Source organism: Poeciliopsis prolifica, unplaced genomic scaffold (genome assembly GCF_027474105.1).
Source record: "Poeciliopsis prolifica strain line A6 unplaced genomic scaffold, Auburn_PproV2 SCAFFOLD101, whole genome shotgun sequence".
Lineage (NCBI taxonomy): Eukaryota > Metazoa > Chordata > Actinopteri > Cyprinodontiformes > Poeciliidae > Poeciliopsis > Poeciliopsis prolifica.
Window position 1 is genome coordinate 397,501 of NW_026562476.1, and position 27,981 is coordinate 425,481.

General features: G+C 37.7%; 1 protein-coding gene across 4 annotated transcripts in view; it reads right to left on the bottom strand.

The window, feature by feature from the left end:
• Positions 1-5,115: 5,115 nt before the first annotated feature.
• LOC129354016 (HMG box transcription factor BBX) overlaps positions 5,116-27,981 on the bottom strand; it is a 33,059-nt gene continuing 10,193 nt past the window's right edge. For all 4 annotated transcript variants that reach the window (XM_055023501.1, XM_055023502.1, XM_055023500.1 and 1 more), the window contains 11 exons: positions 23,689-23,890; positions 23,548-23,615; positions 23,306-23,380; positions 21,248-21,325; positions 19,585-19,650; positions 17,620-18,454; positions 16,355-16,487; positions 15,401-15,552; positions 10,219-10,404; positions 9,356-9,548; positions 5,116-9,251 (listed from right to left, as the gene is read on the bottom strand). In XM_055023501.1, coding sequence (XP_054879476.1) covers positions 9,173-9,251; positions 9,356-9,548; positions 10,219-10,404; positions 15,401-15,552; positions 16,355-16,487; positions 17,620-18,454; positions 19,585-19,650; positions 21,248-21,325; positions 23,306-23,380; positions 23,548-23,615; positions 23,689-23,890 — 2,067 coding nt within the window. In that variant the 3' untranslated portion in view covers positions 5,116-9,172. The remainder of the gene's footprint in view (positions 9,252-9,355; positions 9,549-10,218; positions 10,405-15,400; positions 15,553-16,354; positions 16,488-17,619; positions 18,455-19,584; positions 19,651-21,247; positions 21,326-23,305; positions 23,381-23,547; positions 23,616-23,688; positions 23,891-27,981) is intronic.

The following is a 27,981-nucleotide window of genomic DNA, read 5'->3' on the forward strand; positions in this document are numbered from 1 at the left end:
AAGCTAAGCAAATTTTTATGCTTTGTTGAATATTAAACCAGACCTTTAAGGTTCTGCTGGAAAATTGGACCAGGAAATTCCCAGTGATTGCTGAGTTGGTTTCTCTGAGTGAGAAACAAGATGGCGACCTGTACCCCAAGGCACCCTTGGGATTCTGCTACTCCCTCTGCTGGATCATCCAAACTGGTATGACCTACCCATGTTTGCTGCTGAAAAGAGTGGAGTCAGAGAAACAGGATTAACCCTTCAGAATAATCAGAGAGAAAAGACATGACATTTAAAGCACAGGTTATTCAGTCTTTTGGTGAATTGTTTTCTGTTGTATTTTATTGTTTTTTTTCTTCAAACCACATTCAATAGTCATTGTATTAGTGTATGATGAAATGTAAACATAAAAACAAAAAATAAAAACAAATGATTAAAACAGTAAATTAAAAACCTTAACTTCTTGAAAACAATACTAAGTAATTCAAATAGACTTAAAATATAAAAAACTGGAAATCAAAGTATATTAACAGTATTAACTGGAAATTAAATAACTTAGATTGAATAAATAATAATCTTTAATACCTAACATTAGGTTTAAATGTCAAAACAAGGATTAAGCAAAATATTATGAAATAGTATTTTCTGGCCTGTGGTCATTAATACACCCACACATTTCACTAGTCCCGTAGCTGCCCCTAGCACTGGTCTTATTGTGAGTTCTACTTACTGTAATCACATTGTAAGTATTACATCAGCAGCTTGTTACTGATGGCGGGACACAGTAACAGAACCTTTTGTTTCTGACCTTCTGATCATATCAGGTCTTCTTATGTTGTTGGGTTGCTTTTATGTTGTCTTGTGCAAATAATGCCATTTCCTGCTATCTCTCTCTCTTAGAGAAATTTAGCTCTCACATTGCCCAAAATGCTTCATTGTTTTCATCCTCTGACATTGGGTCTTACCTGCAGTCCTACTGCAGATCAGCAGTAGGACTGCCAAGGGTGTCTTACTTGGCAGCCATAGATAGTTTGAAGTGTGAGAAATCTGTGGAACCTCCTGACAAGCAAACAGGTAACTTGTGTCAGAAACAAAACTTGTGCAGCATAGTTTTGAGAGTGTTTATATTATTCCACAAGCCCGTCTAATTGGGGGTGAAAAGTCCCTTACTTCCTATAGCAACATGTAAACCTGTTGCATTAATTTGGACAAAATGTTTGTCCCACAATCTGTAAGACTTTTTTTTTTAGAAATTCCTACTCTAGAGAAAAGCTGCAGGAGGAAGGGTGTTGACATAATTATTCTAATATGGGAAATTTATGGGAAAATGCTAATAAGGGGGCACGCTGAGACAGAGAGGTAAAATATGTTAGTTAAATGTGAGACTTGAAAGGTATGAGTTAGCAACATGACAGATATCAATAGGTCTGAGTGCAAAGACCTCAGATATTAGTAATATCTAAATATTACCAATGACGACCTGTCGTCATTAGAAAGGAGATCATTAAATCTCCTTTCTAATGAGCCCACACAAGCTGTTTCAGTGATTGGTAGTGGTTGTAGCTGACATTCACTGAATAATTTACCTCAAGTCAACATCTCACAGGAAGGCCAAACAAAATAGCTGCTGATTCTACTGAGTGTCTTGTGAAAAAATCATATGGCCGACCCAGGTAATCCAATTATCCAGCTCCATAACTTTGTGCCTGAAACTTCATACTTTCCCTTCTTCTGATACAAGATACCTTCTTTAAGTTTGTAAACTAATTTTTCCAGGAAGTCTACCTGGCCCTGATGAGTTCCCTCCACCCCTGCCACCCTTTCAAACCAGGGTTTTAAAGTGGAATCATCTCTCTGGAATGCAATCAATCTGAGGGATTATTAAAATAGGTTATTTGGCTTAGAAATAACCTATTTGATATCTCTTCATCACGAGGCCAGTGGCGGGTTCTGATATGGGTGACATTGGCAACCGACCTGGACAGCAACGACATAAGTGCACCCCCATTGCCCCTCAAATCCCCCCCGAACCCGTTCAGAGGATCTGAATGTCAGTAGTGCTTAATGCAAACCATCCTCATCCCAACGGCCTGCAACGCCCCAGACCTCCCACCTGCATCAACAACTTTGTGGAGGGGGAGGGCAGTGCCGGAAAGGCGGTTCGACCAGGGTGCCAAACAGGCTAGGACTGTCTCCACCTGATCCTTTTACCTTATCCCTAATTTTCTGAGATCTAGACTTCTTAGGTATACATTCACCAGAGCTCTATACTTTTTAGTCTAGAGCTTTAAGATATGTGTGGCATATTAGATATGTATGTTAGACATACACACCTGGTGTATGTGTTAGAGTATACACGAGGAAAATTGATGGAGCTCCATCTGATAATTTTCAGATTATCAGTCTCATATTATACTGTTATGATACAGTGATAGTTTTAAGAAGTCTGCAAAATACCTTTTTTTGTAAGTTACATACTTCAGCCTTAACCAACAGTTACCAAAACAAAATCAAATAAAACTGATGTCACGGCCTTCTATTTCTCCAAAAAAACAAAATTTCCAACCAAGGCTGTGGGTGTTAAGAGGCGGTGTGATTTGAACGCACTTCTGGAATGTTTGTAAAAAATATAATTTATTTCTTGGAAAAAAATAGTGACAGAAAATAAATAAATAAAGTCTCATACATGATAAACGTAGTCAAAATGAAAATTAATCTTAAAAAGGTGTCCAACAAAAATGCTCCAGAAAAGTGGTCAAAAAATCATTTACAACCTCCCCTCAACACACCAGAGATTTACCAAACAAATTTCTCCCCCACCCAGCACCCGGTGTGTTTTTAATTACTCAAATTAATGGGAGGGTCTAACAATTAACATAGTCTTACTCTAAACAATTCCAAATACAAAAATTATTACAAATGTTGATTCTAAATCAACTTAAATATATTTTAACTACCCAAAAAAAGAAAACTAAATTGTTACAAATTATAATTCACAAAATTTTACATAAATGGCCACGACAATTGATATAGATACATAAAATTTCTTTCACACACAGACAGGTTTAACAGAAGTTATTTTAATAGGTGTTGTACAAGGAATAGTTGTGTCATCAAACAGTGTTCTGACAGCAATGTGGGCTTGATAAGGAGAAGGGGAATCCCACAATACAATAGGAATACAGTAAGGCAAGGCAGCACTAAACAAATTGGGCTTTAACAATCAAAGTAGCACATCATGAAGAACATTGTTTACATAATGTATGGCAAGCACATGGTTAATAATGTCAATTGAGCTACAATTTATCAGTTAGGTAGGCATTGAAAACCATCATTGCAAACTTAGGTTAAAATAAGGAAGGTGTAATCTACATTCTAGTTAAGGACGAATGATCTCATACATGATAAGCTAATACATATAATGCTTTTTCTCTGTTTGAAATTTGACTAAACTTTGAAGAGCTATAAATAAGCTAAAACTCACACACAAATATTCTACTTGCAGGATTGTCCCCACATTCAAACCAAACCAGAGAAAGATTACCCCAAAACTCAATGCAACAGTCAATAGTTGTCAGTTTCATGAATCCTCACATGCTCCAAGAAGTCGTTTGGGCGTACTCATCACACTTCCACCAAATTCACAGTGCAGCAGCTGTCCTTACAATAATTGTCAGAACAAAATATGCACAGAAGCAACAGTATACCGTCATAGCATACCTACGGTACAATCAAGGCTGAATTAGAAAAATATAAGTAGAAAATGATTACATTCAAGAAGACAGTACTAGCACAAAAGGGCATTATAGTTATTAATCTTTGTAATTAATATAATAATTTTGAACCTTAAAGAAGCATTTATAAATAGAAAAGTCAAGAGGATGAAGGACTAGTCTGTAGATGTGCAGTTATTACTGGATGTTTAGGTACAAGGAGCAATTTCCAAACTATATTGAGTGGATGAAATATTTTATTTATTTTTTGTTTAACGACCATGATAATTTTGGTTTGGGTCATAAGGTGCAAATACTTTATATTCCTTGTGTTGAAGTTGAGTCAAACTCTGAATTAAAAAATAAACATAATTTTAGTAGATAATCACAATGAATTGTACTGACAATGTTACCTGAAGATTCAAACACCTAAAAATTCCAGTGCAACAGTTACGCTAGCATGATTTGTATTTCCTCCAACAGGATTTCCCTTTGAACGATACTATTCATTTTCTTTGGCAAATGTCAATAAACTCACTTGCTGTAAGGAGGTATATTCCTTTAAGAAGATAGGGTGTTGAGGGTAAATGTGGACACACAGGCGCAGGGGACTCCTTATTTCCAACAAAACAAAAGCGCAGACGTTTTTCAATTCTGTTTCAATGATGGAAGTTTCTTACACCTGAAAATATACATTTCCATATACCAATTCTTATTAAGATTATGACAGACTGTAGTTTGGTTTTATGTTGTCTATTGTGCTACTCTGTTGTATTTTAAACCCAAATGAGCAATTCCCAGTTGATTGCAGTACAGTGTTATTTGCAGACTAACAAAGACATGAACAAACATTATTATCAGATCTGAACATTGTGATTTAAGAAATCAAAAAGGGTTTCTAAAACCCATTTTGTGTCACATTCCATAGCAAAAAGCATTTTTAAGACATACACCAGCTGCAGGGCTAACAGGACTCATGTATTGTTTATGCACTGTATTAACCAGCCTCAACTTTTTTTTATATAAAAAAAAAAGAAACAATATTAAATAAAATAGAAAAAAACCCATAATCTATCTAAATTACAGTAAAATTTTATCTAGAATGTGGTCATGGAAGTATTGGTCTACACAAAGAGGAACAAAGGGCTCCAGGGGAAGGAGGTGTGGCTGTTGGTCATGGTAAAAACTGCACACAGTTTTTTTTTCCTGTCTGTATCAATGAGCTTGTGAAGATTCCAGAAAATCTGGGAAGACAACAACCTGCATTGCTGAAATAAAAACAGGGACTTTGGAATGAAATGACTCTTATCGAGTACTGTTTACATATACAAATATATATACATATATATATATATATATATATATATATATATATATATATATATATATATATATATATATATATATGCATATATACTTTGAGCAACAAAAACAGGAATCAGCTACATGCCTTGCCTCCACTAGCCCAAGCTAGCTTTTGTATTATGAAACAAGTCAGACTAAACAAACACTGGATCTTGATACTTAAAAACAACCCTACACTATAAAACATGTTTCTTCAGTAGATTGGGTAAAACTAACCCAAACAGTAAGGATGATGTTTACTGGTATAAGACTGACTTGATCACATCAACACTTACTGTACATCTAAAACAAGGAGAGTTGGACTGACATGATAAATAATAACATAAAACAAAATTAAATAAAGCCAAAAAGCAATTTAGCATAAAAGAAACAATGCAAAAAAATGGATGCATGAAATGAATGAACCACTGCACAGCTAAAGCTATATTTATTATTCCTAAATGTATCACTTATTATGAGATATAAAGGCACAAGTAAATTTTTTTCATTAGATACTATTAAAAAAAATTAAATGTGTATGTTTAGGTTCTTTTGGTCTCTTGCCACTTATTAAAGTATTAAATATTTACTTATCATAGTAGGACTGCAAAAGATCTTCTCCAGTCTATGTCAGGCGAATGCAACTTTAAAATCCAAGAAGCTATTTTTGCCATCAGTCCAAATAAGAACTTTGAAAAAAGACCACCTACTTTGTTCAATAAATATGTATTTTGACATTTGTTGTAATTTTTAAAGAACCACAATTTTATTTCCATTTTTAAGTTGTAAAATAACTTAAAAAACAACTTGTGCCAAAAGATGCGTGATACATAATGATGATAATCTAATAAAATAAACGTTTAATTTACTAATTCTGTTGCATTTATCCATCATCTCCATTCACTTGTACTGCACAGAGAGACCTGGTAGTTATCTGCAGCAGTCCTTAGCTGCTGAGGATAAACTAATTGGCTAGGGCCATGGTTAAATTATGATTACATTTCAATTAATTGTTTACATCCTTCACTGACATAACTTTTAATAACTTGTTGGAAGTTATTAAAAACTTATTCACATAAGATTTAAATTTAATTTCTTATTTAATGGAAACAACACAATTATAAAATTGTGGGTTTTTTATGTTATATAGACAAAGATTTGTGTCCATTTGTAATGGAAATATAGCTACTGGGCAAGGGGCAGAGTATGCCCTGGACAGATCTCCAGTCCCTCACTGGGCAATATGTCCGTATGTTCATCCATAAGATGAACAATTATCCACACCCACACTAAGAGCAATTTGGAGAGACCAGTCAGCAGTGAGTTAACATAACCTTCAACTGCAAAATCTACATATAACTTTAACCAAAGTTATGAAGCCATTTTGGAATGTCCAAAGTGCCAAATGCAGCTCAGGAGCAATACGTTGCAGACCCATGATTTAGGCCCTGAAAAAACTATTAATAGAAAAGAGCAAACCTTAAATTGTTTCTGCTAAAGCCCGATGACAGTTGTATATCGCTGTCTATTTTATTCATTTTCCCTGTTATGTGTACTGATTGGTGGAATTCTGCTGCTTTTGAATAGGGAAGATTTCAAGCATACCGATGACAAGAAGGCAAAATCATGAACTGAACCTGAAGATGCCTCAAAAGGCCACTAAAACTTGCCTCACAGTGCAGACTGCTGTTTTTTCATGTGGAAACTACAGCTAACTTGATCCAGAATGTCAAAGACACAACTGTGGTAGAAGAACCCTGTGGCTAGTTGGGGCATTGCTTTCCTCTTCCATGTGGAATTTAAATTTCATCATTTTGATTTCAAATGTGTGCAGTTTGAAACTGAATACACAAGCAGTGAATACTCTGTGGAAATTATGCAGACAAGAAATTAAAATCTTTTTCTCAAGTAGTGAGAAAACTGCATTCCACTGTTTAAATATACTAAAACTGAGATAACAAATCTCCTTCAGGACTTTGTGGTGGCAAACAGCATGCAGATGGGAGAGTTAAGGCTAGATTTTAGGTCTGAGAAGCCGGCTTCCAGGGATGCTGAAGAGAAAATTAAACAATAGCAAGTCCTCTGCTATTATGAACTCTAGTTCAGATATAGGGGAATACATTTCTCTTAACATTCAGTCCAACATTAGTTGACACAAACTTTGCTTAAACTAAAATATCTTCTCATAAATATAAAATGCTCATTGATAGTACATAGTAGGAGACTAATTAATTAGTTAATTAGTATACCACCAAAATAAATAGTTGTTAAAACTGGGCTGTCTTTTTATATGAAAAAACAGTTTTTTAAATATTTGTTGAAACTGTCAGTATGTCCTGACAGTACACTATGAGCCAGTGAAAAGATTGATCTTCTCCACCTCCTCCCTACTCAGACAGTTACTGTTGCTGTCTGAAGAAATGCAGGGCTCTCAAGTAGAAACAACCAATTAGAGCCAGGAGGAAGGTCTTAGCGACATCAGTATATATTTTGTATATCAATATATATATCAACAGTTATCAATCATGTAACATATCAACCTCGTGCTCATGGTGCTGATGGCGAAAAAACAACTAACCTAACCGTGCCATCTGCCATCATAGGTGGTCTGACAGGGACAAGTTGGAGCATAGTTGAGAGCAAGGGGACAGGGGGGAGCGCAGTGCATACACTAGTGTTTGACAGCACTAAGACCCTCCCTCAGGCTCTAATTGGTTGTTTTTGACAGAGCTGTGTATTTCTGTAGTTTGCACTGGGAGAAGGCTGAAGAACTGCCTTCTTTTTTTCACACATTATTTGTCTCATACCATACTGTCACAACATAATGACAGTTTTAACAAATATGTAAAAAATAAATTGTTTGCAAGAGTAACATAAAGGAAGTCTGTCATGATCATTTACCCTGGTTAAAAGTTATTTTGGGATGAAGCTGGAGGCAAAGAAGCTTTTCACATACAAATGTGTTCAGAGAGGTACAGGAACTATTCATTAGGTAAAAAACAACAAACATGACTGCAAGTCAAAAGCACTTTCACAGCCCTGTTTCAAAAATTAGGTCTTTTCAGTCAAACTTAACCTCCAAAATGGCTTCCTTATAACAGTATACAACAAATCTATCAGAACCACCTTTAAAAATTTTTTGAGGAAAGCTTGTTTTTTTTTTTTTTTTGCACAGACTAATCAGGTGTAAATATAGTAGGTGTTTCTTTTCAGTGGCCGTGTTAAACAGTACATAGTGACTGCAGCCACAAAATGTGCCATTGTTGATGTCTTCATTTCCATACAGATGGAACACATCAGTGTAGATGGATCTTGTGTGCATGTGGCTGTTGGGAGTGATCCGTGTCACATTGCAGTACACAGCAGCAACAGCTTGCAATAATTGTAGGATCACTGAGGATTCCTGACAGATAAACCAAATCCTCAAATCCTTTTTTCTGCCCAAGCTGAAGATCTTCTGAGCAGCAGATACTGAAAACTAAGAAGCAATCAAAAAGCTCCTTCCAAAACCTAAAAGCTCTCTCTTCAAGTTGTGATGTATGTGAAACTGTGATGGAAGTATATAAATGGCCCCCTTTATATCCAAAAATTATTGACAAAGGGATGATTTTAGTTTGCATAACACAGGAGCTATTGGCCTGCTGCTCGACAACAGACCAACAGCTCCAATGTTCTTATGACCATTTTTCTCAAAGCAGCGAGTGCGTTTGAGAAAACAGTCTACCTGAAAGTCCACCTTACCTGCTCTACTTGTTTCTCAACAACTGGACTGTACTGACCACCACTTATTTAGGGAATTCACTGAATGTCAAGTACATCAGCCATTGAAGACACAAAGCTATCCTTTGAGAAAATCTGCATCTGGGAGAAAATTCTCCCTTTTCTACCAGACCAATGCAGGTACAAGCATTCTACCTGAAGCCTAACAGAGACTCAGGATGAAACACTGAGACACCAACAGAGAAGGGGCAGGCGGGAGAAGAGGAGAGGGTCTCTTTCCCCATATATTAGATTCAAGCAAAATCAGAGTCTGGAGTTTGTCCAAGTCTTCCAAGCAAATGACCTCTCAGGAAAGCAAAGTTTCACAACTACTGTTCATGTCATCTTCTTCCAGAAGCAGCAGTATCACTTCACTGATCAGCGCAGGATATGAGAACTGGAGTTTGTGCAAGTTCTTTCTTCTGGCTTTGAGCTAAGCTTCTCTGGCCTCTGAAATATGGACATGAGACAGGACAAGCATTACAAGCCCACCAAAACACCTCATGTTGTTATCCATCTACTGAACAGTATATGAGGAAAGCCTAAGCTCTTACCTGTGAACATTTTCCATGGCTGCTACCTCAGCAAGGGCTGCCAAACTGAAGAAAGCAGGTAACTCTTGTGGTAAGGGGTTTAGCCCAGTTTCCTCTGCTGTGGGACTGCTGTAGCACTGTTTTTCATTGCATAAATTCGGTTGGTTTAATGGCTTCTTATCCTGTCCCTGGTTTAGATTCCTAGCTTTGTTTTCTGTAAAATAAATAAATAAATAAATAAGACAAAAGTCATATGAACATATCTAAAAATTAGCAAAACACACATTTCACTTATTTGATGGTTTAGGGAGAACATATGTAAGAAACGGGTTTCTTGAAACAGCTAAAGGTTACTTTATAGTGTAGTACATAAATCATAGTGAAGCCTCAAATTTACATTTAATCCAACAGTATTTATGCTGATGTGACAAAATGGACATCAGAAATAATTACACTCCCCCCATTTTTCTTACTTTATTTAAAGACTTATTTAAAGATTATACTCTTTAGCTGCACTTCTACTCGAACTCAGATGCATTTAACTGCAGTTACAACAGTTTGCCACCAGTTGCCACATAGAGCCCGGTGAACACTCCTGACTAAGCAAGCCAATGGCAATTTAGCACAGTAAAAGCTGGTCAGGGGAGGCGCCCACTGTCGCTCTTGTCTGTTAACAGTGTTCATCAAATAAAAGAACTTGCGAAAATCACACTGATTAATCACAAGTGTTCAACACTGACTTTTTAAAATTATTATTTAAATGACTAGAAAATCCTCAGTCCAATAACACAAGTCCATTTTCTTTCCTCTTGCTGGTCAAGTTAAAAGTTAAAATCCCAGACCATCAGCACAATGATTCATAAATGAAACACCTGAGAACTCACCATCAGCTGCAGAAACACTGCCATCGGCCGTGCGCACCAAGTGTGTAATTCTGGACTTCCGAGCCTTCCTCTTCTGGCTGCCAACCAGCATCTCCATGCTGGAGGCACTATGGATGTCAGGGAACATGGAAGCAGAGGGCTGAACTTTTGAAACTGAATCCAATTGCCAGCAGTTATTCTGTTCCACTGTAAAATTGCACAAAACAAACATCAATCAGACCAACTTAGACTTTTCACAGTTTGTATCAGGAAGGCTACAGCAGATAAAGGTTTGCATAACATTCCCACAAAAGCACAGAAAAAAGGACAAACCAGCCCTGCACAACAGACAATTCTGTCTGACTCATTAGTCACAACATATCAAAGCTGAGCTAACAAAAGAAAACAAAACTGTATTTACTTCATGTAAAATAAAAGAGGATCTTGAACCACAGCTTTTTTCAGCATGGAAAAATATATTCCATTATCTCTATAAAAAAAGTTAGTATGCTAGCAAAATCTGTCACAGCAGTTGTTGAGGTTCATGAGCCGTTAGGCTTAGGTGGAAACAAAACATGACATGACTGAGTGGACAAAGTTTTAATTGGAATAGAAGTAAATTTGACTGGAGCTACATGTAAATGAACTCTGTATTCAGGATTTCACCCAGAAAGCTTGTTAGGGCGTCGAGGGAGCCCACCAGCGGCCCACTGTGGTTTTGTGTTAAAAATGTCCAATTGACAGGAAATGTTAAAATATTACTCAGTAATTATGTTATTAGAAGACAATGCTGACAATACTTAAATCCACAACTATAGTCTGATAAACAACATATATACAGTACAGACCAAAGGTTTGGACACACCTGATGCTGTGACCTTTTCATTCAATGAATTTCCTTTATTTTTATGATTACTGACATTGTAGATTCACACTGAAGGCATCAAAACTATGATGCCTTCTTCTTTGTTCTTACTAAACAAAGAAGTATTAAATAACCGAAAATACGCCTTATATTGTAGTTTCTTCAAAGTAGCAACCTTTTGCTGTGATCACTGCTTTGCACACACTCTGCATTCTCACAGCCAAGATACTGCGCAGGACCCTCAAGCTCTCAGGCCTCTGATAGAGGACCCCAGCTCAGAGGATAAGAACCACCCGCAGTGGGTGAGAAGGGATTTTTATATATATATATATATATATATATATATATATATATATATATATATATATACAATTAAAATAAATATCAATTATTTGCACTTCTGTTAAATCCAAATTAAATCAGCAGCCGTTTCAGGCCCCATGGCCTTAAAGAACCCGATAAATGCCAATATTTATTTTAATATAGACAACAGATATAGAAATCTACCATTTGTCTATTGAAAATGTCAAAGCTGTTCAATTTGATTTAATACAATAGTTCTAGCATAGGGGTTGAACAACTTCATATTTTTTAAGGTCAACTACAACATGATAAAAGTTGAGTTGAAGTCGACTGGTCGCGATGACAAAATGCTTCACATCAACTTGGAGGCTTTATCAGCTATAGTCACAGCAAATATTGATTAGAAAAAACACTTTTACCAAGTCTATGATGCAGAATTAAAAGAACAAGAAACAATCTGAAAAAATCAGTTTTGTCACGTGATTAGGACTAGTTGACTAGCCTGGTAAAGTCATTGCAGAGTAAAGAACCGACTAGTGGACTAGTTTGTGCAACCCCTAATTCCAGCACAGACATATTAACAGATTGTAAATTGTTTCACATTTAAATGTAAGATTTTAAGGAGCCGGCAAGTTCACTTTGTAAAAGTGCAAAGAACAATCATCATAGTTAGATTGCTTTGTTGCCACAGCTACAATCTGAAGCTATGAGTTTAATCTTAGAGTTCTGTTTGTTCACAAAATGCAGTAAACTACAATTATCACTGATCACTTTTAAGGTTAGCCAATTAAACAGATTTCTGTAATTCTAATGCTGTTAGTGATGCTGATGTTCTTAGCAGCAAGACGAGCCCCTTAACCCTCTGATGCATGAATTATGAATCCTTGAGTCAAGATTTTTTTTGATGTCTTTATACTCTTCTTAGGGCATGAAAAAAACAAATATGAACTTATTTTTCAAAAATTTTATTTTTCCAGGAAGTTACAGAAATGTCCACTACGTGGACTACATGCGTTTCAGCACTCAACATTGAACACTCTGAACTTGACTGAAGAATAATTTCATCTGAGTTTTATTATGAATCCATGACCACATATTTCAATGTGGGCTTTAAAAAGCACTTGAACATGCTTACATACACTCTAACATACTATAGCCCTTCAGTTAATCCAAACCAAGAGAACAATCTTCATCAAACAGCTGTATCTCCAGAACTCCTCTTCTAACTTCTTTCCTAACTCATTTTTCTAACTCCTAGGCAACATGAAAATTGGCAAAGCATCCAGGACACAGTGCCACATGGCACTGCATGCAGATGTATTTGGTCTTCCTTGTGCATGCAGCGTCATGGCATCTGTTTGCATTTTTGACTTGGGTGAGCTCGGGCCAGTGATTTCCTGTTCCGAACCTGACTTCATTGGGTACTTTGGTCACTACTCTGCACTTTGCTGGAGGTTGGACTCCACTGGGTCTTCCTTTTCTTTTTTGCTGAGTGGAGCCAGAATTTATCAGCGCACAGGCCACAGAAGCTTTGAAGATGAGGAGATTCATCTTTTCCAATCCAGACATCAGGTAGAGTTGCCAGGCATTTACAACAGTCACATCCAAAAATGAAAGAACACTCTGATGTACCATCGCTTGTTTCTACGTCTGTGGGGATACATTGCCACACACTGGTCAACGAGATCCACTCCACCCATGTGTTGGTTATAAAGGGCCACCGAGTATGGTCTTTGGACACTGACCATGGTTTGTTCTTTCTTCAACCATCTTTGGGCCGTGTCTTCAGGGGACTGACCTGCACAGGTTGATGCCATGTGGATGACTGAACTGTCAAGCCAACGTGTGACAGTGATGTTACTGTTGGTGCTGACAACGGAGCAGGCTCCTCTGCCTTCTTTTTTCAGTTGTTTTTCACTCTTAAGTTTCTCACTTGCTCCTTTCACTCTATTTGTTCTGCATGTACCTGTGCCATAGATGCCAAGATCTTTCAAGGCCTCAAGGAGTGAAATGCGGCAGAAGAAGTTGTCAAAAAACACCTTGTGGTTTTTGTGCTTTATGTCATCACAAAGGCACATCACTACATCTCCAGCCATTCCCAAACCACTGCTCTGACCCCTAATTGCTGAGCCCTGGTATATTTCAAATTTGTACATATAACCTGAGGACCCTGCCCTGACCCACACTTTCACTCCCCAGGGTTTGGGCTTTTTGGGTATGTATTGCTTAATTGACAGTTGGCCTTTGAAGGGAATGATTTGTTCATCAATTGATTGGAATTCTTCATGGATTGCTGCCATCAGAAATGTTTTTTGAAGTGTGTTTAGCACTGGTGCTATTTTGAAGAGCCTGTCTGTGTTTGCTGGCTCGTGGGTATAGTTATCCACAAAGTGGAGATAACTTAGCATCTGCAATTATTCCAAGACGAAGGCCAGCCTCACTGAACCAGTACATCCGTGTCCTAGGATACCGAATGTATCCCATGACCATGTTGATCCCTAGAAAAATTTGCATTTCTTCTCTTGTCACTGCCAGATTTTCTTTCCCTTTCTGCAGCGCATACATGTTGGTGTTATGCACTATCTGATCAATGAGATGTAAGGGAAACAAATACGTAAAGAAAGCAATTGGATCTCTTCCATCAACTCTTCTTTCTCCTAGAAAAGGTAGCAAGTCTCCATCAAAGTTATTGTCTTGGACTTTCCAGACATATTTGCGGGGTTGAGTGCAGGCATTCCCCTTGTAAACTTTTCTCTGAGCATGTACCATGTGAACATTTCCCTCAGCTCCCTCATCTTGGTGACCTCCCTCTGCACCCTGTCCTTCATCATCCTGGCTCTCATCATCTCTACTTTCACCCCCCTGATTATCTGCATCTCCTTCATCATCCGTATCTCCGATATTTGTAGTGTTCCCTGGCAGCCACTCCTCATTACTGCTGTCATTACACTCGTCATCAGAGGAATCAGAGGGGATTTCCTCAACTATTCTATAGTGATCCTTATTCTTTGCTGCACTTGTGCTCTAAAAGTATGAGAAAATTATAATTCAAATTCTGCTCAAGGCCACATACAACCTTGGACCAACCCTGCATGATGAGCTAAATCCACTGCACTGCACTTCTCTTTGCTGGAAACAGAGGGACAAACAGGAAGATTTAATTTATGTGGATCTGCTATGTGGCCTTTGTAGATCTTCAATTGAGTTTTTGATAAGCCCCACAGAGACTGTTTTGGTTTTCCTGATCTCTGTGCACATAGGCACTCTGCCTGAGTGTAAGTAAACAAAGCATTTATATGGTGCATTTTGAAGTGTCATGTCACCACAAATAAATAAAAAAATAAAGAGAAAATAAAATAAAACCACCATGCTGCAGGACTAAAAGTCAAGTGCGATACATCCTCCATGGGCTGAACCACTGGTCCACTAAGGCAAGTCTAACCAAGGAACATAAACTTTATCAGCGCAGACACAGAGCCATGTGCTGGGCAGCATGTTGAGATGTAAACACACATGCCACACATAATTCTTTGCTTACACAGATATACCATTCTCACTGTACAGTTAACGCGCACCTACAGTATATTTGCGTTCACATTGAGCTGCACAACCTGAGCAAACATGGTCACTTTTAAACTTGACTCATGCTTTGATGTAGAGTTCTCCAAAGAAACATGAGTGCTCACAGGGGGTTGATATAAATGTCCACTCAGGTGAGCCTATGTCCAGTTTAAGTGAAAGAAAGAGCTCATGATCTGCATCGAGGTAAACTTTTGAGATCCAGCCACAATAGCGTGGCCAAATTGCAAAGGTGCCAGCAGTGTGATTGGTGCACTTTCTTGCTTTTATACCATGTTCAAGGCATAAAGTATAAACCCATCTTACAGGAACAACTCTGCCCTGCCAGTGAAGAATGTGTGCAGTTGGCTTAAAGTAAAAAGAAATTAAATAAATAAAAGACTTATAATACACTGAGGGAAATCCTGTCATTGCTTTGTTCAGTGGAGTGACCTTTGATATAAACAGCATTCTGACCTTTTGGAGCTTTAGAGGGTTCATCTACGCTAGAGGAGCAGTCAGTTTTCTTTTTCTTGGCAACAGCTGTCCCTTTCTTATCAAAGGTGAGTGGACTGTACTGTGGCAGGCTGTTGAACTTCTTTTCAAACTCTTCTTCTAGTTTTCCCAGGCTGAAAAATCAAGACCAATATTAGATCACAAACAGTACAGGAAATAATTATATGGTGCCATTTTTTTAAAGGTTTTAAAGGCTCTAGTCGCCTTTATTTGATAATGAATTAAAAGGAAAGGAGATAACAAGAGAAGGGAAAAGACATGCAACAAAGGTAACAAGGCTGGGAATCAAACCTGCGATGGCTGCATTGAGTACTAAGGCCTCTACATGTGGGTTGTGCTTAACCCCTGTGCCACTCCATCACTTTGGAGGTTAAATGGCTTTCAAAGAAATGAAACTATTTCAACCAAGAAGCTTGATTCTGATAGGAAAGGACCCCAGCATATCATTTCATTATGTACTGCTCAAAAAAAATAAAGGGAACACTCAAACAACACAATATAACTCCAAGTAAATCAAACTTCTGTGAAATCAAACTGTCCACTTAGAAAGCAACACTGATTGACAATATCACCTGCTGTTGTGCAAATGGAATAGACAACAGGTGGAAATTATTTTCATATTTATTTCATTCATTCAGATCAAGGATGTGTTATTTGAGTGTTCCCTTTATTTTTTTGAGCAGTCTATTTTCAAAGGATGTAATGTAAAGGGAAATCAAATTTGGAAAATATATAATTTTTTATTGCATAACACAGGAGATATGTCATGTTTTCTGCTGATATTCTTACAAGTCTTCATTGGTGATGAACCCAAAGTCCTTAAGACTGAAAGCCCTACTTGCCATCACCCTAATATTTAGCACTTTCTACAGATTTTACATAGCTTAAATGTATTTGTGGTGGGATATGACAAACCTCTGTGAAGACTCTTCTTTGGACTTGGACTTTTTTAGCTTCTTGGTATTACTTGGTCCCAAGTGTGAAACTGACCAGCTGTCCTGACTCCAGTTAGAATCATGATCAAAAGCGCGTAAACCACCTCGTTTACCTGCAGAAATGAGTCAGCCATATTAGATACGTTTATCAGCATTCCTAAACTACATATTTTCACAAGACTAGAATGGTATGTTTAACCCATTGAATCCCACCGGCAACAATTGTTGCCAGACATTTTTTTCTAACTTCTGGGAGCTCTCAAATAATAGTTTTGACTTTTGGCAGCTAATTGAAGTTTTAGAATAAAATATGTGCCTACTCTAAGCAATATCAATTTCATGTATCTAGTGTGAAAGGTCACACGCCCAGACCTGTTTACTTTCTGCCTGTAAATGTCTGTCACAAACATGTACAAGAGGAAGTCTGTAAAATACTTTCATAAATAAATATAAATAAACTATTTTGAACACATGTTCTTTCAAGTGTCTTTTACTGATATATAAAGAAAATTGATCATAAGAAGAGTAAATGTAAGCACGGCAACAATTGTTGCTGCTAGCATAATACACAGATAGCACTATGCTATGTGCCCATGGCGTTCCTGTTTATTCTATATGCCTTGCTGTTCCCACACAGCTTAAAACTATCAGATATTTTTGATCTTCTAGACCTGAAGGAACCTCAAAATGATGTCTTCTATATAACTGTCATTCCCAAAGCTGAATGACCACTACAGGATGACACTACACCTGAATCTAGTTTAGGACAGGGTAAAGGTGTACTGCTTGGTCTGGTAGAACAGGGAGAATTTCCTCCCAGATGCAGATTTGTACATACTAACATTTTACCTGATTTAGCCTCTTTTATGAAATGATTACACGAGGTCAAAGGTCACTCGACACATTGAAACAATGACATCTGCAGGATGTAGTACTGAATCTTTATGTATCTAAAATATTTTTGAACATTCTTATAACCATTCTTTGTTATAAAGGTTATGCATGTCATAATTTTTCTTATTTTTTTTTTAGATTTCTGTAATTCAATCTATGCAGTTTCCCACCGGTAACAATTGTTATGAAGTATATAACCTACATTTTCACAAACATAACCAACATAAGATGTAATAACTCATAAATATCATGTTAGGGAGGTCCAAGGATTGAAATGCATGCACTTTTTTGCAGGAAAAAACTTGGGATTAAATGGGTTAATCTATTTGGTTGAGAATTCAAATTAAATACCTCTGTCTATATTGGCTCTCAGTGAAGTTAGCATTCCCTCAGACACAAGAGTTTTGTACAAGGCCCCCTTACAGCTTCGCTCAGATTTTCTGGAGCCATGGTTGTGTGTGTTCAGCTCACAGGTTGTGTCACTAGCCTTCTGCTGTTCTTTCTCCTTGTGCTTCTCCTTGTCCTCTTCTTTGGGCTTCACCGGCGATTGGTCGCAGTGGAGCTGGGGAGGCTCTATCATGCAGCCTTGAAGGCCTGTTCTTTCACTAGTTACACTTTCTGCTTCAATCTTGGTCTCAATGCCAGGCACTACTTTCTTTCTTTCCCCATCAGAAGATCCCTGCAGCTTGCTGCTGTCTTCCAACTCCTCTTCTTTCGTTTTAACCAGTATCTTAACTTTGGTCTTAGTTTTCCTTTGTGGCAGACTAGAGGTTCTACTGATTAGACTGGCAGGGGTCTTCTTCTTGCATTTATCCTCTTTGTCAATCCAGGCTCCTCTGGCTACTGCCTCAATGGTCCTGTCCACATTGGATTCAAAGTGCTGACAATTCACGCCCACTCTCTTTTCTGAAAATGGGATGTTGTTGCACTTCACTTCCTCATATTTCTTGTACTTTTTTTTGACACATCCACTTTGGCTTGAATGCTGAGCAGTGGGGGTGGATGTTCCAGAGGAAGGAGACAGAGGGGAAGGTGATCTATCAGGAGAACTACGGCAGTCAGAGTTGTCTCTCTCCTCCTTAACTCCTGGCTTCCTGGATATTTGCTTGAGTGTTGCTGTGAAGCAGTTGTCATTGGGCTGAGACACTATTGAGTCTATTTTTCCTGCTTCTGATGCCAAACACATCTAAAAAAACAACAACAACAAACAATTACATTATGTGAATCTGTATTTTCAAAAATATCCCCCACATATCCCATAATCATAATGAAATATAAATAAACTATTTTGAACACATGTTCTTTCAAGTGTCTTTTACTGATATATAAAGAAAATTGATCATAAGAAGAGTAAATGTAAGCATGGCAACAATTGTTGCTGCTAGCATAATACACAGATAGCACTATGCTATGTGCCCATGGCAAATATTTAGAACTTCTGACAAATATTTTGGGCATTGCCTTTTGCACAACAAAAAATGCAAAGATTAATGGGAAAAAAAACCCTGTTAATTATTCAAACAAAGTCTAGTTTGATTAACTTAGCAGTTTTTAGCTAATTGTAGAAATTTACATATAAAACATTGTTTTATATTAAAAAACTTTGTCAACATTTTCTTAATTTTACAGTGTAACTAAATAATAGTAATAATAATATGTTGTTTTGTTAAATATGAGACACCGTATTTTAGTAAACACAGATCTCAAGAGATAGCAATGTTGGCTACTGTGTGTTGAGCTCACTGTTACTGTATGTTCAACAAAGCAGAGTTGCAAATGCAAGTAAAAAGGTGAGCAAGGAAGACCAAAGGGTGGCATCAAAGAGTGGTGGGTTTTTGCTCCTATGAGACTCAATCCGACTGGATAAATATTGCATCAGAATAAAAAATAGAACTTCAGAACTCTTAAAATATATTAGCCAACAATTACTGCAGTCCAAACAGATTGGTATAAAAAAACTTTCCTGAAGTGTCCTTGTGATATAAACTCATTATATCACAAGGAACAAAAATTGTAAGTTCTAGATATAAATATCACTATAAATCAGATGGGCTATTTTGGAAATTTGTGAAAGTTAAATATTATTCCTAAAATGTCCTAAAAGATTGACATCTATATGGAGATTTGGTCGATCAAATTTAATGTATGCTATTATCTGCAAAAACCTGGATTAATAAAGTTCTGTTGTCAACAATATTTTGACCTTCCTAAACCTGTATTCAGGTATTAAAATTTTAGATTCTGAGACATGGTTACGTCATTGTCTTTATGACATTAATTAATTTAACATGCATCTTTTAAAGATGATTCACTTACCTCTGCAAGCTGGAAGAGAGCTGACTGTCTGTATGGTTTTCCTTCAGGGGTGCCTGACAAGGAAGACTGAACACACCATGACATAATCAGTTCTCCATCCTGTTTCTTTCTGGTACTATACAATAATTCTGTTTGATTCTAACAGACTGAATAATATACATCTAGACTTCAGCTTTTACTATGTTAAGTGATGAAATTAGCTGGCTCTTGATGAATCCCAATGGTTGAAGCTGTTAATTAAAACTTGCTTAAAAGATTAAAAAAATAACTGAAATCATTTAAAAGTGCACATATTTCATCTGAAGCTCTCAGTAAAATGCTAAATGGCCTGGATTTTTATAGCGTTTTATCAAGTCCAGAAGACCCCACAGCACTTCACACTACATTCAGTCATTCACACACATTCACACTCTGATGGTGGCAAGCTATAAGAGTGTAGCCACATATATAATTCTGTCAAATCTGTAACTATTCTACTGAATAGAAAGACACAAACAATGTTCTTCTCACTGTCCAAAGTTTCTATCAGTTCACTAATTAGCATCAGACCAAACCTTACCTGTTTAGCTTAGTTAGAATTACCAACATTATTTTTGTTTCAAATAAATAATTGCCAGAAAATGCCAGAAAACTTGGCATTTTCTGGCAATGCTCCAGTCGCTCCAAAGTAAGTCTGAATTCATGTGGAAATGTCATGGTGAATGTCCTCTAGCAAGGTCAATGATAAAATATTCCAGAATATTTTTAGAATTTTTTTGTATCTTTCCTCGAATTCAAGAGTTTATATATATTTGGTCAGTATCAGGGATAACTTCTTTTGGTCTGAATTCATGTGGAAATATCATTGACCTCTATTAAGGTCAATGATAAAATATTCTACACACCTATATAGGTCATGCTACAATCTCTCATGATCTTAACAGACAGATATTTGTCCAGTTTGATGTCCTTTAAAGACCTGAAATTATGGGGTCTGAGATTCATGTGTACTGCAATATATATTCAGTTTCCCACATCCAATTTTTACAACATGGGAAAGTCCAGCTTACATTTACAGGGATGTGCAACAATGATGTTTGCATCAGAGCCATGAACTTAAATGTTAAACATTTCTGCATCACTTGCTTTGTGAATAAACATTTTTTTCTTTTCTTTATTCAACCTGTATTTTATTAAGTAAAATGTTTGAGGCCTCCTGATCATATCTCCTGATTCCAAAATATCAGAAAAGACAAAGACAAATACATTGTAGAGAACTGACATTTTGTTCGAAATTTTAAATTAAAGCTACAGAATACTTATGCTATAAGTGCATTCAGGATTGTTCATAAGCCTAGCATATTAGGGACGCATTGACTCTGCAAACAAACATCAGTTTGCTATATATGTTTTCCTTAAATCATTTAAAATGACAGTCTAAAAAGTGTTTTTTGTCTTAAGGGTATTACTATTTCAGCCACAAGGCGGCGACAAAGTATTTCCATCAAAAATGGGACTCTACAAACTCAATCATTAGTTATAACAATACCCGCCTCTCGCCCGAAACGTTCGCTGGAAATGGGCACCAGCAAACTTTCTGACCTCACTTGGGGAAAGGGTGTACAGAAAATGGATGAATGGATGGATATGACAATACTGATGACTGTAGGTAATGTATTCCTACCTCTTCCAACAGGGAAAGCCCTGTCTTCATCCTGCTGTCAATATCAGGCACTCTGTTGGGAATTGTTTGAGACAACATCTACAGAGGTATATGAACAAAAATTGGTTAGCTTTATGGTAAGTTATAAGTTGTAAAAAGTATCTTGTTAACTGGGTTTGTTCAATTACCATTTAAAGCAATGGAAATTGCTTTAAATAGTAATTGCATTGTTAAAATTTCAGATACAAAAACACTATTTACAGTTACTAGTATGAGCAACAATCTATCTTATTCAATGAATTATTTTAAAGGCCTTTTTGCACTGTCAATACTATATATGCTTTTCCACAGGAAATTTGTACACTAACTGGTTAATGTGCGGTTTGGTTCTACACCCAAGTAGAGAGCTTTTCCATTATACGGTCTGTTCCCCTTTATTATGAGGGAACATCAGCATGCAGCAGCTGTGTTCAACTCTGCTGATGTTTGCAGAGAAATTCTTTATTGGAGAACCTTGAGGTTCTGGTCCCGACGGACTAAAATAAAGCCAGATATTTAATGCGCAGGTTTGTCACACAACAAATGCCACAGATACCAATTGTTTCAGCAGCTGTCTGAGTGGCTGGTCTCAGACGATCTTGGAGGTGAACCTGCAGGATGTGGAGGTCCTGGGCTGGTGTGGTTACACGTGGTCTGTGGTTGTGAGGCCGGTGGGATGTACTGCCATATTCTCTGAAACGCCTTTGGAGACGGCTTATGGTGGAGAAATGAACATTTAATGCACGAGCAACAGATCTGGTTGACATTCCTGCTGTCAGCATGCCAATTGCACGCTCCCTCAATGCTTGCGGTATCTGTGGCGTTTGTTGTGTGACAAACCTGCGCATTTCAGAGTGGCCTTCTATTGTGGGCAGTATAAGGTACACCTGTGCACTAATCATGATGTCAGATCAGCATCTTGATGTGGCACACCTATGAGCTGGGATGGATTATCTCAGCAAAGCAGAAGTGCTCACTATCAAACATTTAGACAGATTTGTGGACAACATTTGAAAGAAATGGTAATATTGTTTATCAGGAATGAATTTTAGATGTTTGAGTCCATCTCATGAATAATGGGAGCAAAAACAAAAGTGTTGCGTTTATATTTTTGTTGAGTGTAGTTAAGGTAGTTCAAAGTGCTTTACATCATAAAAACACAAACCTAAAAAGTCATAAAAATGCCATTGTCATCAATTTGAGAAACTTTTGGAGAGTACAATCATCAAAATTATCAATACACATGAGATATGTTGGTCAATGTTCTATTTATTATGGTTCAAAAATAACTCTAAACAGGTGGTTTTAGCCTTGATTTGAAGCAGTGGTTCCCAAAGTGTGGGCCGTGGTCCCAAAGAAGGGCGTGGGAAGCAGTACGGACGAATGAAAAAAACAAAACAGTTATACAAAAGTGTTTCACTGTAAAGATGGTTGGAAGTTTGTTTTGTTGCAATCTGAAATGTGAAATAAATTTCAGTGGAGTTTGAAAAAAAAATGAGTATAGGTTTATGTCTGGTTGAATAATGTGTGTGAATAATTGTTTTTTTTTTGTTTGTTTTGTTGTAATCCACAGGGGGACCCAGAAGAAAATCTTTGGGAACAACTGATTTTAAGAAACTCAGTGTTTTAGCATATTTGCAGTTTTCTGGAAATTTGTTCCAGATTTGTAGTACATAGAAGTTGAAATTTATACTCTTTTCTATCTGTAACTCTATAACTCTTATGAAGCACTTTGTTCAGCTGAGATTGTTGTTAATGTGCTGTACTCTATAAATAAACGTTGAATTTAAAAACTTTGAACTAAACAACACAATGATAGAATCATCCATTAAGAAATAAATGTATTTTTTTCAACACTAGCTAAAGCCCATTCAGTTTTGAAAGTTATCATTCCACCAGACAATTTACTATCAAACTATCATTTTCAGAATGATAGATATTCTTTTCTGTTTATTATGCAATTCTGAATAATGTAACAATTGCCATTTCTATTGCAGAAAGGAGCAGAAGGAATAATGAGACTTTGAATAAAGAACAAACCTCTTTAGTTTCCTCTGAAAAGGAGCTTCCTTTAATGGCTATGTCAGGTAATGTAGATTTAGTGCTGGGAGAGATCTAGAAAATAAAACATTTCTAGGGTTAGGCAGATAATAGTAAAGAACCGTCAAACTTTTAGAAATACAATTTAAAATCAAAAGCATATTTGTAAATGAAGAAACTCAAAAATTTAGTTTTTAGACAACTCCAGTTTTTGCCTCAAAAGATGTTTGAGAAGACCCTACCTCCCTGTTTGTGAGGGCGTGTTCACCAGCTAACAGCAGCATGCTCAGGCCTCCCATCTTTGTGGGGTCTTAAAAATAATGGCACAAGTTAGAAAAGTAATCCAATTCTTCATCATCTTACTACTATGCTATTAAACCCACCTGCCATGGCAAAGTTCAACTGGTGCAAACTGTCGTTTTTGGGCACATTTTTGGCAGTAGAATCCTTGGGTGAGTTGCAGGAGAAGGACCACACCTTTTTGCGAGAACAGCTGACATGCTGATAGGAAGAGCTCTTGAGTGGCTTGCTTGTGGTGGGACACCACTTGTAGCCTGGGTTTGCCTTCATAAATGCATCTTTATACTAGAAGAGCAAAATAAAAAGAAGTGATCTTGTTGAAAACAACTGTAGCCATGTTGCATTCAATCAAAATGAAAACATTTGTTTTCATTTTTCTGATTTGTAAAGTGGAAAAAACATAAATAGTTCTCTTTACACGCCATATTTATTCACTACCTTCTGTGGGTCTAAAAGAGTTGATGAGTATGTCCATTACCACTACTGTTCATACCCCTTTATTTTCTTCTGCACTAAGGAGTTACGCATTGGGGGTAATTTGTGAAAACGTACAACAAAGAAAAGGGCATCAAACCTTAGAGTCTCATAATATACTTTGTATATGTGTTGTGACATTACCCTAAGCTGGCTAGACATTTCAGAGTTAGGTCTTTTCATAATCATACTGGTTTTTGTGTGAAGCACAAAACCAGTAAGCCGGTGAGCATTTAAACAATTTGGATAGGGAAAAGATGAACGTGGAGAACTTAAAATATAGCAGTTTCTTTTTTAAACCAACTTTGTTTCGTCACAATAATCTTTTATGTTTACTTGACTTGTTATTTATGCCGTTTTTTCCATTGTGTCATGTTTTCTTAAATATCCTTTTTATCAAGTTCTTATTATGTCTTCAGTAAATAGAGCACTGACCAACATCACTTTGGTGGACTGGAATGTCCGGGGACTAAGTCATCGAGTGAAACCCAACAAAATATTCTCTCAACATTATAAGTTTAAAAGTTACACTTCTTATCTACAGGAAACCAATTTGATGAATGCGTCTAGAAACATCTGAGCATTCAATATTTTCACTGAGTTTGCAATCACAAGGTGAACAATTTGATAGGCCAGTCAATTCGCTAATGGTTATCGTCCTAATTGGGATAATATGGACTTCCTTAACAATCGTTTTTCCATTCTACCAGATCACAGAGTCACACAGTTGAATCCTAACTGTAGAATAATAGATACCTTAAGATTTATATATCTGTCATCCAGCCTATTTTTATTTTTCTCCTCAGTACACCCAGAAAGAATAGACTACTTTTTAATTGAACAAAAAATGATGCCTATGGTTTCCGGAGTAAACTATCACAACATCGTCATTTGGATCCTTCTCCAGTAATTCTGTACTTCAGCTTCCCAGGAAATATGTCTTCCACCTTTTCATAGTGGTTTACTGAGTTCACAATTAGATATTTTCATTGAAATAAGTAATATATATGATATTGATGCTAGGTTTAAGTAGTCTTATGAAAGTTTGTGTGCTTCTGAAACTTGTGATTCAACCCTGGTGTAAGCAATTTTCAGTAATTTAGTCCTGCACATTCTAGATGCCTCAAATAAATCTACATTGAAGAACAATACTACTCTATCAGAATTAAATTAGGCTATCAAAGATTTGAAATCTGTTAAAGTACCTAGCCGAGAGGGGTTTGCCATTCAGTTTTGTGAGCCACTTGAACCTAAATTAGACCCTTTACTGTTAAAAGTCTTCAGGAGGGTTTTAGACAAGGCGGCCTGACCTACAACTATGACATAAGTAGATATTTCAACACTACTCAGAAAATCTAAATTTTTTTCTGAGTGGCAAAATTGTCACAGAAAGATCACTCAAACTCAAAACCCAAAAAAACATTCATCTTTCTATCTATTAGAACTGTTGGAACAACCATACATGACACGCAGGGGTGTCAAACTCCAGTCCTCGAGAGCCGCTGTCCTGCAGTTTTTCGATGTGCCACAGGTACAAAACACAGGAATGAAATGGCTTAATTACCTCCTCCTTGTGTAGATCAGTTCTCCAGAGCTTTGCTAATGACCTAATTATTCTATTCAGGTGTGGTGCAGCAGAGGCACATCTAAAAGTTGCAGGACACCGACCCTCGAGGACTGGATGTTGACATCCCTGCTCTAGGAATTTTGATGCTGGATCAACATAAATAAATAGGCTGCATTTAATTCCTGCCCTCCGTCTGCATTGGGTGACATCAGTGCTACATCATCTGAAACCCAGCAATAGAGTGAACAACCCAAAAACCCTCACATCATTTATAATGGTGAAGGCACTGATGCTCACAGAGATACTCAAGATATTTGTGCCCCTTTTCCAATATAGCTCTAATATTTGCGGCTCGACCGTACCCGCTTTGCGAGTGTTTCCACCGGCCTTTTTTCGACGCTGGCCCTGCTTTTTAGGTCCCTGCTTCGGAGCTCGTGGGTGACCCTATACTGTTCTGCATAGGCCTGAACCTCCTCAGCCAAATTATCAATAAGACTGGTTACGGATACCGACTCAAAAAAGGCTAGCCTTTCAGTCACCTTCTCTACATGGATGACATCAAGCTGTACAACAAGTGTGAGTGAGACATCGACTCACTGATCCACACCACCAGGATCTACAGCACGGACATCGGGATGTCATTCGGACTGGAGAAGTGTGGTCGGCTGGTCACAAAGAGGGGGAAGGTCATCAGTCCTACTTCCAGGATCTGGAAGCAGGACTTCCAGTAATTCGGTACAAGTACAGTTACAAGTACCAAGGTATACAACAAGCAAATGGCAACCTCAATAAGGTCACAAGGAAAAGAGCCACAGCTAAATACCTCCAATGAATAAGGCAAGTCCTGAGAAGCCAGCTCAATGGCAAGAACAAAATCTGTGTGATAAACAGCTATGCCTTGCCAGTAATCAGATACCCTGCTGGAATAATTAGCTGGCCAAAGGAGGAGATAAAAGCCACAGATATTAAGACCAGAAAACTACTAACAGTGCATGGAGGGTTCCATCCCAAATCCAGCACCCTGAGACTGTACACGAGCCGCAAGGACGGAGGCAGAGGACTAGTGAGTGTGAGAACCACTGTCCAGGACGAAACAACTAAGATCCATAAATACATCAGGGACAAAGCCTCAACAGACAATGTGCTCAGTGAATGTCTCAGACAACAGGGAACGGAGGTTGAGGTGCCAGAGATACCATAATGGGAGGACAAGCCCCTACATGGGATGTACCACCAGCAAATAACCGAAGTGGCTGATATCAGTAAATCCTACCAATGGTTGAAAAAAGCTGGACTCAAGGACAGCACAGAGGCCCTCATCCTGGCCGCCCAGGAACAGGCCCTAAACACCAGAGCAATAGAGGCCCAAATCTACCACACCAGACAAGACCCAAGGTGTAGGTTGTGCAAGGAGGCCCCTGAGACAGTCCAGCACATAACAGCAGGGTGCAAGATACTGGCAGGGAAAACGTACATGGAACGACTTAACCAAGTGGCAGGCATAGTGTACAGAAACATCTGTGCAAAATATGGACTGGAAACCCCGAGATCAAAATGGGAAACACCCCCAAAGCTAAGATCCTGTGAGACTTGCAGATCCAGACAGACAAAATGGTAAGGGCGAACCAACCAACCAGACATTGTCGTAGTGGATAAACAACAGAGGAAAGCCGTTGTGGTAGATGTAGCAATACCAAGTGACTTCAACATCAGGAAAAAGGAGCATGAGAAACTGGAGAAATACCAGGGCCTCAAGGAGGAACTGGAGAGGGCCTGGAAGGTGAAGACCAAGTGGTGCCTGTGGTCATCAGGGCCCTCGGGGCAGTAACCCCCAAAATGGAGCAGTGGCTACAACAGATCCCAGGAACAACATCAGACATCTCAGTCAAGAAATGTGCCGTCCTAGGCACAGCCAAGATACTGCAGGACCCTCAAGCTCCCAGGCCTCTGGTAGAGGACCCGAGCTCAGAGGATAAGAACCACCCGCGGTGGGTGAGAAGGGAATTTATGTAAACATTAGTGTTTGTAACTTTAGGCAAAGAATATAGCTTGAAAAATGCACAAGTTGCACATCAGGTCACATAATCTGTAGTTTCCCACAAAACCAAGCACAAGGGACTGACCTTAAGAGATTTCAAATAAGAAGCACTAATCGAGCAATAATATTAGGTCGATTGTAGAGGTTCCTCCATCTTTTCCTTAGTGTTAGCATTTATTTAAATGTTTTTACATTGATAATTTAATTATTTTTTTTGGTGGTGGGTTTTGTATTAGGTTGTTTACTAATTTGGGTGCACACATTATGTTTATTTAGATCATTAACAATTTTCTTTGT